This window comes from Tachyglossus aculeatus, chromosome 4 (genome assembly GCF_015852505.1).
Source record: "Tachyglossus aculeatus isolate mTacAcu1 chromosome 4, mTacAcu1.pri, whole genome shotgun sequence".
Classification (NCBI taxonomy): Eukaryota; Metazoa; Chordata; class Mammalia; order Monotremata; family Tachyglossidae; genus Tachyglossus; species Tachyglossus aculeatus.
Genome location: NC_052069.1, coordinates 49,144,073 through 49,160,034, shown reverse-complemented (window position 1 = coordinate 49,160,034; position 15,962 = coordinate 49,144,073). Strand labels below are relative to the sequence as shown.

Sequence of the window (15,962 nt, the reverse complement as noted above, 5' to 3'; positions counted from 1 at the left end):
ACGTGATCAGAGTCATTTGATCAGCAATAATAATAATAATAAATAGTTTTTGTTAAGCATTTACTGTGTGTCAAGCACTGCTCTAAGTGCTCCGGTAGATACAAGCTAATCAGGTTGGACACAGTCCCTGTTCCACATGAGGCGCTCCCTCTTAATCCCCATTTTACAGATGAGGTAAGTGAGGCACAGAGAAGCGAAACGCCTTGCCCAAGGTCACCCAGCAGACAATCAATCAATCAGTCGTATTTATTGAGCGCTTACTGTGTGCAGAGCACTGTACTAAGCGCTTGGGAAGTACATCATCATCATCATCAATCGTATTTATTGAGCGCTTACTATGTGCAGAGCACTGTACTAAGCGCTTGGGAAGTCCAAGTTGGCAACATACAGAGACGGTCCCTACCCAACAGTGGGCTCACAGTCTAAAAGGGGGAGACAGAGAACAAAACCAAACATACTAACAAAATAAAACAAATAGAATAGATATGTACAAGTAAAATAAAGAAATTAATAAATAGAGTAATAAATATGTACAAACATATATACATATATATATATACACATATCATCATCATCATCAATTGTATTTATTGAGCGCTTACTGTGTGCAGAGCACTCATCATCATCAATCGTATTTATTGAGTACAAGTACAAGCTGGCAACATACAGAGATGGTCCCTACCCAACAGTGGGCTCACAGTCTAAAAGGGGGAGACAGAGAACAAAACCAAACATACTAACAAAATAAAATAAATAGAATAGATATGTACAAGTAAAATAAAGAAATGAATAAATAGAGTAATAAATATGTACAAACATATATATATATATACACATATCATCATCATCATCAATTGTATTTATTGAGCGCTTACTGTGTGCAGAGCACTCATCATCATCAATCGTATTTATTGAGTACAAGTACAAGCTGGCAACATACAGAGACGGTCCCTACCCAACAGTGGGCTCACAGTCTAGAAGACGCCCAGGTGTAGTGACACCCTAAGATTTAGTAGGTGATCCCTTTGATGAACTTACACATATCTTTTAGACTGTGAGCCCACTGTTGGGTAGGGACTGTCTCTATGTGTTGCCAATTTGTACTTCCCAAGCGCTTAGTACAGTGCTCTGCACATAGTAAGCGCTCAATAAATACGATTGATTGATTGATTGATATAGAGGTAACCTCAGACGGAGAACCTCAAACCCTGCATTCTGTTTCCAGGTTGGGGGGTCAGGATTGAAGGCGGGGTAGGAGAAACCGTCCACAAGCTTCCCTCCTGACCAGAGACAGCCAGGACTGGGCTTTCTACTGCCTAGCGACAGTCGGACTCCCGCCATGACTGGGTGACACTAAAAGTGCCTCTCTTCCCAACTCCTTTTTAAAAAATGGCACTAGTTCAGCGTTTAGTATGTGCCAGGTAATAATCATAACTGCGGTATCTGTTCAGTGCTTACTATGTGCCGGGCACTGTTGTAAGCTCTGGGGTAGATATAACCTAATCGGGTTGGACACGGTCCATGTCCCACCAGGGGCTCACAGTCCCATTTTACAGTTGTGGTAACTGAGGGGAAGAGAAGTGACCTGTCCAAGGTCACACAGCAGACAAACGGCAGAGGCAAGATTAGAACCCGGATCCTCTGACTCCCCGGACCATTTTCTTCCTGCTGGGCCACGCTGCTTGTCCCATTTCATTTCCCTCTGTGGCCTACTTTTCTGAAAACCAAGTCGGCTTCAAGGCGGATGTGTGGGGGAGGGAGAGGGGCAGGGGACGAGCCCTCCCATTCCTCCAGCTGAAGTCACCCCCTGCACGGCAGTGGGGCAAGCATTCGATGACTAAACACGCCCAAAAAGGTGGGGCCACATGAGGAAATCACCTCAGACCCACTGAGATTTCTCATTTCCTCCCTCCCTTCCCCTCCCTCGAGACTTTAAACTCATTATAGGCAGGGACTGTGCCCATTAATTCTGCTTAACTGTGAAGCAGCGTGGCTCAGTGGAAAGAGCCCGGGCTTTGCAGTCAGAGGTCATGGGTTCAAATCCCGGCTCCGCCAACTGTAAGCTGGGTGACTTTGGGCAGGTCACTTAACTTCTCTGGGCCTCAGTTACCCCATCTGTAAAATGGGGACTAAGCCTGTGAGCCCCCCGAGGGACAACCTGATCACCTGGTAACCTCCTCAGTGCTTAGAACAGTGCTTTGCACATAGTAAGCGCTTAACAAATACCATTATTATTATCACCTGTATATATGTGCATACCTGTATATATGTTTATACATATTTATTACTCTATTTTATTTGTACATATTCATTCTACTTATTTTATTTTGTTAATATGTTTTGTTCTCTGTCTCCCTCTTCTACACTGTGAGCCCACTGTTGGGTAGGGACCATCTCTATATGTTCCCAATTTGTACCTCCCAAGCGCTTAGTACAGTGCTCTGCACACAGTAAGCGCTCAATAAACACGATTGAATGAATAACTGTACCTTTCCAAGTGCTCAGTACAGTGCTCTGCACATAGTAAAGCTCAATAAATACGACTGAATGAATGAATAATTGTACCTTCCCAAGTGCTCAGTACAGTGCTCTGCACATAGTAAAGCTCAATAAATACAACTGAATGAATGAATAACTGTACCTTCCCAAGTACTCAGTACAGTGCTCTGCACATAGTAAAGCTCAATAAATACCACTGATGGATTGATTTTCCATAATAACAGTAATTATGGCATTTGTCCCAGCGCTTAGAACAGTGCTTTGCACATAGTAAGTGCTTAATAAATGCCATCATCATTATTATTATTATTATTATTGTGCCAAGCACTGTTCCAAGCACTGGGGTAGAAACAAGGCAATAAGGCTGTCCCATGTGGGGCTGATGGTCTTAATCCCCATTTTATAGATGAGGTAAAACTACCTTACACCTTAAATCATCATCATCATCAATCGTATTTATTGAGTGCTTACTATGTGCAGAGCACTGTACTAAGCGCTTGGGAAGTACAAATTGGCAACATATAGAGACAGTCCCTACCCAACAGTGGGCTCACAGTCTAAAAGACTTAAATGTGACAAGCAGCATAGCCTAGTGGATAGAGTTTGAGCCAGGGGGTCAGAAGGACCAGGGTTCTAATCCCAGCTCTGCTGTGTGACCTCGGGCAAGTCACTTCACTTCTCTGTGCCTCAGTTATCTCATCCGTAAAACGGGGATTAAAACTGTGAGCCCCACGTGGGACATGGACTGTGTCCAATCTGATTACCTCGTATCTACCCAAGTGCTTAGCACAGTGCCTGGCACATAATAGGCACTTAGCAAATACCATTAAGAAAAAAAAAAACTACACTAACTTTTCCCTTTTCTACTCAGCATCTAACCTCTCCAAATGAAAAACAAAATAAAAAGCAAGATTCCTCCCTGATGCCTGGAGATCAATATGGGAGGGAAGGGGTGGACAATTTGGGGAGGAAGGGGGTGGACAACTGGGGGAGGAAGGGCGTCATCCGACCTCTCCCCAGGCCCCAAATGAGCTGAGTAGGAGGAGGAAACTGAGGTAATAATAATAATAATAATAATGGCATTTGTTAAGCGCTTACTATGTGCAAAGCACTGTTCTAAGCACTGGGGGGATACAAGGTGATCAGGTTGTCCCGCATGGGGCTCACAGTTATCATCCCCATTTTACAGATGAGGTAACTGAGGCTCCGAGAAGTTAAATGACTTGCCCAAGGTCACACAGCAGACACGTGGTGGTGGAGCTGGGATTCGAACCCATGACCTCTGACTCCAAAGCCCGTGCTCTTTCCACTGAGCCACGCTGCTTCTCAGGTAGCAAGGATTTTAAAGGAACAACCCAAGACCCTCCTGATATGAACTCCACATGACATGCAGTCTCCTTCCTCAGGCGGCCTATTCATTCGTTATAGTCAGTCAGTCCTATTTATTGAGTGCTTACTACACGCAAAGCACTGTACTGAGCACTTGGGAGACTACAATGTAATTGTCAGCTGGGTGACTTTGGGCCAGTCACTTAATCAATCAATCGTATTTATTGAGCGCTTACTGTGTGTAGAGCACCGTACTAAGCGCTTGGGAAGTACAAGTTGGCAACATATAGAGACAGTCCCTACCCAACAGTGGGCTCACAGTCTAAAAGTCACTTAACTTCTCTGGGCCTCAGTTACTTCATCTGTAAAATGGGGATTAAGACTGTGAGCCCCTCATGGGACAGCCTGATCACCTTGTAACCTCCCCAGTGCTTAGAACAGTGCTTTGCACATAGTAAGCGCTTAATAAATGCCATTATTACTATTATTATTAACCAACAGACTCATTCCTACCCACAATGAGCTTACAGTCTAGAGGGGGACCCAGACATGAATATAAACAGATACATAAATTACACATGAATATGTATATGTAAATATAAGTAAAATAAATAAAATAAATAATAAATAAATGTATCTATCATTTTAAATCTTATTTATGTATATTCAATTATAAATATGACAATAAACAATGGTAATAATAATTATACATATAATTGTGCGCAAGGTTTATTTATTTATTATTTGTCATTAATAATTTATTCAGTTATAGATAAATGAATAATAAATGCATGATCGCATAGATTAGAATATAAATTTCTAATATATACATTCCCCACAGTTAAAAATGTATTCCCCACAGTTTAAATAATAAATATCTATTATTTTAAATCTTATTTATTTATATGTAATTATAAATATGATAATAAACAATGGTAATAATATATTGTAATAATTATACCATTGTGCATAAATTTTATTTATTTATTATTTATTTATCGTTAATAATTTATTCGGTTATAGATAAATGAATAACAAAGAAATAAAAATACATTCTCACATAAATTAGAATGTAAATTTCTTATACCTTCCCCACCGTTAAAAATTTATTCCCCACAGTTCAAATAATAAATAAATATCTATTACTTCAAATCTTATTTATTTATATGTAATTATAAATACGACAATAAACAACGGTAATAATATATTGTAATAATTATACTTATAATTATGTATACATTTTATTTATTATTTATTTATAGTTAATAATTTATTTGGTTATAGATAAATGAATAACAAAGAAATAAAAATACATTCTCACATAAATTAGAATATAAATTTCTTATACATTCCCACAGTTAAAAATTTATTCCCCACAGTTTAAATAATAAATAAATATCTATTATTTCAAATCTTATTTACTTACATGTAATTATAAATACGATAATAAACAATGGTAATAATATATTGTAATAATTATACTTATAATTATGCATAAATTTTATTTATTATTTATTTATCGTTAATAATTTATTCGGTTATAGATAAATGAATAACAAAGAAATAAAAATACATTCTCACATAAATTAGAATATAAATTTCTTATACATTCCCCACGGTTAAAAATTTATTCCCCACAGTTTAAATAAATAAATATCTATTATTTCAAATCTTATTTATTTATATGCAAGTATAAATACGATTATAAACAATGGTAATAATATATTGCAATAATTATACTTATAATTATGCATGCATTTTATTCATTATTTATCGTTAATAATTTATTCAGTTATAGATAAACGAATAACAAAGAAATAAAAATACATCCTCACATAAATTAGAATATAAATTTCTTATACATTCCCCACAGTTTAAAAAATAAATATCTATTATTTTAAATCTTGTTTACTTATATGTAATTATAAATACGATAATAAACAATGGTAATAATATATTGGAATAATTATACTTATAATTATGCATAAATTTTATTTATTATTTGCTTACTGTTACTAATTTATTCAGTTATAGATAAATGAATAACAAAGAAATAAAAATACATCCTCACGTAAATTAGAATATAAATTTCTTATACACTCCCCACCGTTAAAAATTTATTCCCCACAGTTTAAATAATATCTATTATTTCAAATCTTATTCATTTATAGGTAATTATAAATACGATAATAAACAATGGTAATAATATATTGTAATAATTATACCTATAATTATGTATAAATTTTATTTATTATTTATTGTTAATAATTTATTCAGTTATAGATAAATGAATAACAAAGAAATAAAAATACATTCTCACATAAATTAGAATATGAATTTCTTATAGATTCCCCAGAACTTTAAAAAATAAATAAGTATCTATTATTTTAAATCTTTTTTACTTACACGTAATTATAAATACGATAATAAACAATGGTAATAATATATTGTAACAATTATACTTATAATTATGCATACATTTTATTTATTATTTGTTTATCGTTAATAATTTATTCAGTTATAGATAAATGAACAATAAAGAAATAAAAATACCTCCTCACATAAATTAGAATATAAATTTCTTATACCTTCCCCACAGTTTAAAAAATAAATAAATATCTATTATTTTAAATCTTATTTATTTATATGTAATTATAAATACGATCATAAACAATGGTAATAATATATTGCCGCAATTATACTTATAATTACGCATATATTTTATTTATTATTTATTTATCGTTAATAATTTATTCAGTTATAGACGAATGAATAACAAAGAAATAAAAATACATCCTCACATAAATTAGAATGTAAATTTCTTATACCTTCCCCACCGTTTAAACTTTATCCGCCACCGTTTAAAAGGCAGAGCCCCCTTCAAGAGCCGGTCCCAGGGGCACCGCTGTGGCAGTTGTTTGAGAAATGGCCCCAGCTTCAAAATGGCCCAAGGAGTGGCCGTGGCAAGTGGAGGCGTGACTTGTGTGCAGGGGACGGGGCCGGTCAGAACTCTCCTTGGCCCCAGCCTTTTTGGGCCAAAGCCCTGCTAGATGCTTTCGAAGAAGGCGAAAGCTGTGACTGAAGAGCCTGGAAGTAAATCATCGAGCGCTTGGATTTGAAGCCGTAGGCTCCTGGAAGCTAGCGGTATGGAATGATGCAGCCCAAATGACACCTGTGAGAGCCCCTTTCTACTACCCTGGAGAGGACTGGTTGGAGAGGGGAAAGACTGATGGCAGAGACTCCAGCAAGGGGTAATAATCAAGTGATTATTTGATCTACTACCCTGGAGACAACTGGTTGGAAAAGGGAAAGACTGATGGCAGAGACTCCAGCGAGGGGTAATAATCAAGTGATTATTTGATCTACTACCCTGGAGAGGACTGGTTGGAGAAGGGGAAAGACTGATGGCGAAACTCCAGCAAGGGGGTAATAATCAAGTGATTATTTGATCTACTACCCTGGAGAGGACTGGTTGGAGAAGGGGAAAGACTGATTTCAGAAACTCCAGCAAGGGGGTAATAATCAAGTGATTATTTGATCTACTACCCTGGAGAGGACTGGTTGGAAAAGGGATAGACTGATGGCAGAGACTCCAGCAAGGGGTAATAATCAAGTGATTATTTGATCTACTACCCTGGAGAGGACTGGTTGGAGAGGGGAAAGACTGATGGCAGAGACTCCAGCAAGGGGTAATAATCAAGTGATCATTTGATCTACCACCCTGGAGAGGACTGGTTGGAGAAGGGGAAAGACTGATGGCAGAGACTCCAGCAAGGGGGTAATAATCAAGTGATTATTTGATCTACTACCCTGGAGACACCTGGTTGGAGAAGGGGAAAGACTGGGGCAGAGACTCCAGCAAGGGGTAATAATCAAGTGATTATTTGATCTACTACCCTGGAGAGGACTGGTTGGAAAAGGGGAAAGACTGATGGCGAAACTCCAGCAAGGGGGTAATAATCAAGTGATTATTTGATCTACTACCCTGGAGAGGCCTGGTTCGAGAAGGGAAAGACTGATGGCAGAGACTCCAGCAAGGGGTAATAATCAAGTGATTATCTGATCTACTACCCTGGAGAGGACTGGTTGGAGAGGGGAAAGACTGATGGCAGAGACTCCCGCAAGGGGTAATAATCAAGTGATTATTTGGACCTGAGAACTGGCAGAGGGAAAACAGTGAGCGAGATTAGAGTCTCTCTCAGACTGATTTACAGAATATACTATTTATAAGTTAACATGTACATATTTCACTGTAAAAAAAAGCCCCCAAATTCAGATGAATTTGAAGGGAAACTGGAGTTCTACTTAGAAGCAAGCCTACTTTAACACAGAAAATATTATTTGAAAATAATTTATTTTACTTTATTGAAATAAAGTATAATTTTTCTAATGAATTTAATGGCATTTATGTATACACCTGTAATTTATTTATGTGAATATCTGCCCCCCCCCCATCTAGACTGTGAGCTCGTTGTGGGTATGGAATGCATCTGTTTATCGTAGTACTGTACTCTCCCAAGCGCTCAGTACAGTGCCCTGCACACAGTAAGTGTCCAATAAATATGATCAAATTGAATTGGCATTTTATACAGTGAACTGAGGAATTAAACAAAAACACCTGAACACTTAGTTCGTGCTCTTACATACCTGCAGGGAGTTCAACAATTGACAAGTTCTAAATATTAAGGTTCTTGAATAAGACTCACCTTGCTAAGGTTGGAATACAGGTCAACGACACTGTTACAGAATTTTTCTACATCTTGAGTAAGCAACTGGTCCGGATTAGCTATTCTGTTGTCTAGATTGCCCATTTTATAGTATGTGAAAGCTCTGAAATAGCAAAATGAGAAGTTTTATTTTAATCCACCCAAGTTTCACAATGAAGCTGTACGAATTATTCTGAGAGCTAAACTAATGGCATCTTATAACACACAAAACCAAAAATACACCCCATGCTTACCATAAAAAAAAGACAGGCAAGTGACTACTTACTGTAGATATTCCTCATAGAGGTATTTGGTGAGTCTTACTCGGAAGCACAGTTTAAGTTCATTTAGCCCAAACTTCAAAAAGTTATTCACCAGAGAGATCTGAGAAATTACAAAAATATGTGATTGGCTTTACTTCATTTAGGTCACTTTCCCCCCCGCCAGAAAACCTTGTTCCTCTCACATCTGGTCTATCCCCCAACATTTAACATTTTATGATGGGACAGTTAACTTATGATGGGACGGTAACTTGAGACAGGTCATATTACTTGAAATAAGTTTTTTGATTCGAGTTTCCCTTACACTTTTTAAACAGAGTTTCGAATAAGGTTATCTACAGCCGAAACACACGCTAAACCTGTAGGGACAGTCAATAATCTAAATTTGCTAGATTTTAGTTGGGATTTTATTTTGGCATATGATGCTAAGTACCACAAATAACATCTTGTCACATGCCCTTTAACTCCTTGCCTCTTACTATCTTTCTTACTTTACAAAAATCTGAATTTTCTTTTCCTGTCCTATCGCCTTTGAGCACTTCTGGACACTTGGACTTGACGCACTTAGAAAAAAATTGGAAAAATGACACAAGTGATTTTGACCAATCAATGAGAGTTTCAAGGTGGCTTCCGGCCCCGTATCTTTGGTTCTTTGCTCTGGCTGTTTAACGCTTGCTTGCAATTAACCCTTCTTGAGTTTGTAACTACTCAGGTTTCAATGGATTCCTACTTTTAGTTTCAAAATGTACTAGTCACACTGGTTGCTACATACAGATGTTCTGTATCTCATAGAAGTAGCTCAACAAAATGCCCCAGATTGGAAAATGAGTCTTCTTTTGAGTTCAACTCATACAGTGGTCCCACTCTAAAGTTGCCTAAATCAGAGTTTCTGACCAAGTCTGAACGTGATTGAATTTTCTTTATTATCAATTATGAGTGGAGAGCCTCCTTTAACCCACTTATATATGTTTGAAATGTGGGTCTAAAGACCTTCTCCAAACTGGTTTGAACCACCCCACTTTCTAGAAAGCTACTTCTGTAATGCTCCGGTTGATGCTGACTGAAAATCACCACAGATAATTTTCTTGTGAAAAAGATTTTTAAAAAACAAACCAGTCTTTATAAACATTTTTAGCAAACCAGTACGTGTGTTTCTTTTTAAAGAAATGCAAATTTTAAAGAATTGCACTTACAAGAGGCATGGCAGCGATGAAGTTGAACAAATATTTCTTGAAATCTTTTCTGCTGCGACCAATGATACCACTGCAAACCACCACATGCAAAGGGTTAGTTGCAAATGAAGCCAATGCAAAACGTCATACTGAAGGATCACTGTGTGGTGCTAAATTTACTAAACTATACAGATGTCAACACATAAAAGTTCCTACATTTCCTTAATACACCGGTACTCCAAATGTTTGGGGTTTTGTTTAGAAAGTTTTCCAGGAGCCACATTTTCCACAGGGACAACAGAGGTCTAAGAGCATTGGCAAGGTTATATTACACAACCGATCATCTAGTCTGAGCAAAACAAGAGCAAATAGGTGTAGTATCAAAGATACAGAGTGACTCTAGGGGCGATTTATCAGTTGAAGATACTGGAAGTGGCACTGGATTACCCGCTTTGAAAGCTTGAAAATGCAAAGATTCTCATCTCTTTGGAGTGATTTCGGCATGGCGCCTAAATCATGTTTAAAGCAATAAGGGGAATACACTAGGGATGATCTCAAACTCTTCCAGGCCTATGATTCTATGAACTGCTTTTCTTGATGCTCCTGGTCAATTAACAGGATAATTAGGGGGATTATTTTACAACTGAAAACCACCACAAATAATTTTCTCATACAGAGAAAGGTCTACTAAAGTTGGCCACGTTCACTCAATTCTAGTGTAGCTCAGGCATACCATTTAAGATATTTACAATATACATTTAGGCTACAGAAGATTACCACACACCCCCAAAACCATGAACGATCATTAACCGTATACAGCCTCAAGACAAATACGGTGCTTGCTACAGCCCACCCAAATCTTAACAAGGAGACACAGATGGACCCTGGCTTCTCTAAAGTCCCGGACACCGGGGGCCCAGGAAAAGACAAGGTGCTCCTAGCCTGTTTGTCTTTATTACACCATAGGACACACCTGACTCTGGACTTATGCAAAGAAATGATAAATATTCTTATTAATAATAAGAATAACAATGAATATGGTCTTTGTTAAGCACACACTATGTGCCAGGGACTGTACTAAGCACTGGATTCAAGCAAATCCAGTTGGATACAGTCCCCGTCCCACGTGGGGCTCACACTCTCAATCCCCATTTTACAAATGAGGTATCTGAGGCACAGAGAAGCTAAGTGATTTGCCCAAGGGCACAGCACAGACAAGTAGCGGAGCCAGGATTAGAACATAACCCATGAAATAAAAATAAACACCACAGTAGCTAAGGTCCTGGGGCCTACCAGGAAAGTGACCAAGTCCAATAGGATACTGTGTCAATAGAGTTACTAATTTCCTAAATGAAGCTCTGCACTCTATAGAATTACGCTAAATCGCTCCCTCTACATTATTAGGTCAGCTTCTTATGGAAGCAGCGTGGCCTAGTGGATAGAGCTCGGCTCGGGAGTCAGAAGGACCTGGGTTCTAATCCCAGCTCTACCACAATCAATCATATTTATTGAGCGCTTACTGTGTGCAGAGCACAAGTCTGCTGTGTGACCTTGGGCAACTAACTTCACTTCCCTGAGCCTCAGTCCCCTCATCTGTCAAGTGGGGATTAAGACTGTGAGCCCAAACTGGGACAGGGACTGAGTCCTACCTGATTACCCTGTATCCACCGCAGCACTTAGAACAGTGCTGGGCACATAGCAAGTGCTTAACAAATACCGCAACTATTATTATTATTACCCAGATATCAGTAAGCATGGCATTCTAACTAGAATAACAATTTCCCCAATAGCAAAAAGGTAAGCTACTTATACTGGCAGGAAAATTCAACTGAGACCCAAAAAGGTAAGCTACTTATACTGGCAGGAAAATTCAACTGAGACCTCTAAATTTTCATTATCGCTCTTGAAAAATTAAAAAAAAAAAGTCTGACACGGAGGACAGATAGGTTGGAGAGCGGAAGTGAGATGGAAAGCCACAAAACCACATTCTTTACCTCTCTAAGAACACCAAAAGCTAAGATCAGGCAACTGAGACTGCTGCAAGAAACAAAACATTTCGGCTGAAATAGTTGGAACGGAACAAATTTCAGGTGAAAAGCCAAGTGCTTTAGTGCTGCCCAAGCCGTGAAGCACACAGAATTACAGAAGTGGGGACATGTGCATGCTATTTTTCAGCAATGGTTTACCATTGGGGAGGCAGCTATAAACTTAAAAAAGTGTTTCTTGAACAGTGTCTTATTTCTGCTTATGATTCCACTGGAAAAAAGAAAAAGATACAGTGATGTTTTTAAAAACTAATTTCTAAAAAGAAGTAGTGCTGGGCATTTACCACAGTCATGTAAACTTCAAAAACATATTTGACATTTTCTTTTACTAGTCTCTAATGTACTAAAAAAAAAAAGGGACTTGAGAAGCAGCATGGCCTAATGGAAAGAGTACAGGCCTGGGAATAAGAGGACCTGGATTCTAATCCCAGTTCTGCTGTTTGCCATGTGACCTTGGGCAAGTCACTTAACTCGTCTGTGAGCCCCGCGCGGGACAGGGACTTGGTCCAACCTGATTAACTGTATCTATCCCAGCGCTTAGAACAGTGCCTGATTCATAGTAAGAACTTAAATACCATTAAAAAAAAGTCATAATCCTATATTAAATTATTTTCCAGTGACAACGGACTCTGGTCACCCATCACAGGTTAAGGCTTCTGAAACATGTTTTGATGTAACTATAAAATTAGCGTGTAAAAGGAATGAATCTGGTGTGCTACATCTTAACTGCAAAGCCACCTGAAACAAATGAAATCTACTACACTAAGTCAACGAAATACTGAGTGCTACCAAAATTGAAAACTTCCAAGTGCTTGGTACAGTAAGCACTCAGTAAATACAACTGAACTGAATTGACAAATAAAAGGGAAATGACCTCAATTTTTTAAACAGAGGGGAAAGCATTTAAATTCTTCAAGAATAAAGGGAATTAGTTTCGGGTTGTTTTTAAACCATGTCCAGTCCAATTCTTCCAATGCCTAAATTTACTCCTTTGGAAGGAGTATGAATTAATTCAGATTCTATGGAGCCATTTAAACACTGCAATGTGGTTTAGTGGAAAGAGCCCAGGCTCAGGAGTCAGAGGTTGTGGGTTCTAATCCCAGCTCTGCCACTTGTCAGCTGTGTAACTTTGGGAAAGCCACTTAACTTCTCTGAGCCTCAGTTAACTCAGCTGTAAAATGGGGATTAAGACTGTGAGCCCCACATGGGACAACCTGATAACCTTGTATCTACCCTGGTGCTTAGAACAGTGCTTGGCACATGGTAAGGGCTTAACAAATACCATTATTATTATTATATGCATGGAACCTACTGGCCTACTGTAAGATACATGCTCTCCCCGACTTGTCTTCCTTAATTCCAAAAGGTAACTTTAGCCTGAGAAATTGGGCTCGCTACTTTGAAAAGATAGCATGCACATTCTGCTTTAATGAAATTTTCAGAGGACATTCGGAATGCCTGAGAGCTCACCTCCTCCAGGAGGCCTTCCCAGACTGAGCCCCCTTTTCCTCTCCTCCTCCCCATCTCCCCCGCCCTACCTCCTTCCCCTCCCAAAGCACCTGTATATATGTTTGTACAGATTTATTACTCTATTTATTTTACTTGTACATATTTACTATTCTATTTATTTTGCTAATGATGTGCATATAGGTATAATTCTATTTATTCTCACGATTTTGACACCTGTCTACATGTTTTGTTTTGTTGTCTGTCTCCCCCTTCTAGACTGTGAGCCCAGTGTTGGGTAGGGACCGTCTCTATCTACTTCCCAAGCACTTAGTACAGTGCTCTGCACACAGTAAGCACTCAATAAATATGACTGAATGAATGAATGCCTGGGAAAAGGAGAAACCACAACACTAAGCGACGGCTTCAGTTTTGTTAAGGGAAAAGACAGAGTTCAACCTACATAACAAAGAGGAAAAGAATCATCCAAAAGATGGCATTCAAGTGAAAGACACTGAAGGCGACAGTTTATTAAATGAGTCTTCAATTTGCTACAGATGCAAAAATGGACAGTTCGTTCTGGGACAGAGCAAGAAGATGGTTTGAGGCACACAATTCTGTTGCCAGGACACCAGGAATCCTTCAGTAAGTAGCAGAAAGTAATTTACACTCAAAGATACTTAGCAAACATAAAACACAATACTAAAAAAAAAATCCATTTACAAGGACTAAGAGCTATCTGTACTAGTCTGAATAGCCAAATTGAATATTTGGGAACTGAAGTTATTCTCCACAGGTAAAAACTGAGAAATTGTACTACATATAGTTGAAAAATTGTCTGAGAAACTCATGCTTGAAATAACCCATTAGCAAATAATTATTAGCAAATTATTAGCAAATAATATTCCATGAAAAAACACTTGTTCTTTAGAACATTTAAATCCAGCCTAAAAAACATAGAGGAAAGAGAAGGTGGGCTAGTGTTTGCTTATTTTATTGTTTTATGGTATTTGTTAAGTGCTTACTATGCATCAAGCACTGTTCTAAGCTCTGGGGTGTAAATAAGTTTATCACGTTGGACAGAGTATGATCTAATGGATAGAGCACCACCTTGGGAGTCAGAAGGACCTGGGTTCTAATCCCGATTCCGCCACTTGTCTGCTGGGTGGCCTTGGGCAAGTTACAACTTCTTTGAGCCTCAGTACCTCATCTGTAAAATGGGGATCAAAACAGTGAGCCCTATATGGGACAGAGACTGTGTCCAACTTGATCAACTTGTATCTACCCCAGGACATGGTTCAGCGTTTGACATATAGTAAGTACCTAACGAACACCATAATTTTCTTTAAAAAAAAAAAAAAGACTCCAGCACCAGCAGATAGGTCATTTTAAACCTTAATTTCTAAAATAATTTAATCCAAATTATCTTGCAAAAATATATTTTTGCAAACAAATAATGAAAGCATCTTTAATAACTTGACGAAAATATAAAGGGGGGATTTTTTTTTAAATAAGGAGAATTGGCTAAGATTTTATCTTTGAGTGATAACTATTTCTTGGTGGAGTAATCATTATGGCATTTATTAAAATCAATATAAGGTAGACTCTAGGGAAGTTATAAGGTAACGAGATCAGACAAAGCCCTTGTCCAAAATAAGGGACTCACAGTAAATCTTATCGCCATTTCAGAGATGAGGAAACTGAGGCCCAGAGAGATTGACTTGCCCAAAGTCACACAGTAGGTCAGTGGCAGAGCTGGGACTTCTAATCCCTAATTAAGGCATTTGTTAAGAGCTCAGTATGTATCAAGCACTATTATTATGATGGTATTCGTTAAGCACTTACTATGAGTCAAGGGGCGTTCTAAGCACTGAGATTCAGACAAGTTAAGCAGTTTGAACAGTCCCAATCCCATTTGGGGCTCCCATTCAGCCCCTTCCTTCCTCTTCCCCTCGTCCCCCTCTCCATCTACCCATCTTACCTCCTTCCCTTCCCCACAGCACCTGTATATATGTTTGTACATATTTATTACTCTATTTATTTATTTATTTATTTTACTTGTACATATCTATTCTATTTATTTTATTAGTATGTTTGGTTTTGTTCTCTGTCTCCCCCTTTTAGACGGTGAGCCCACTGTTGGGTAGGGACTGTCTCTATATGCTGCCAACTTGTACTTCCCAAGCGCTTAGTACAGTGCTCTGCACACAGTAACCGCTCAATAAATACGACTGATGATGATTCTAAGGAGGGAGACTGAATAAGGAGGAAGACCACAAAATATTCTGCATTTCTTAACGAGTTGTCGCCCGATCACAACCTTGTGATCTTTTATACCATTTAAGGCAAGAAAATCACCCGTAGCTTGGAACCTTGAATTGATCTTTTGCAAATAAACAGATAAGCAATACCAAAATGGATCAGGGCAGTGTTTCGTCTAGACCGATATTCATATTCTCTTTCTCGGTCCTCCCCCTCCCCACC

At 38.3% G+C, this 15,962-nt stretch overlaps 1 protein-coding gene across 1 annotated transcript in view; it reads right to left on the bottom strand.

The window, feature by feature from the left end:
* ABCD3 (ATP binding cassette subfamily D member 3) overlaps nucleotides 1-15,962 on the bottom strand; it is a 116,930-nt gene that overhangs the window by 49,632 nt on the left and 51,336 nt on the right. The window contains exons 5-7 of the mRNA XM_038745136.1: nucleotides 10,009-10,078; nucleotides 8,821-8,918; nucleotides 8,535-8,658 (exon numbers count right to left, since the gene is read on the bottom strand). Coding sequence (XP_038601064.1) covers nucleotides 8,535-8,658; nucleotides 8,821-8,918; nucleotides 10,009-10,078 — 292 coding nt within the window. The remainder of the gene's footprint in view (nucleotides 1-8,534; nucleotides 8,659-8,820; nucleotides 8,919-10,008; nucleotides 10,079-15,962) is intronic.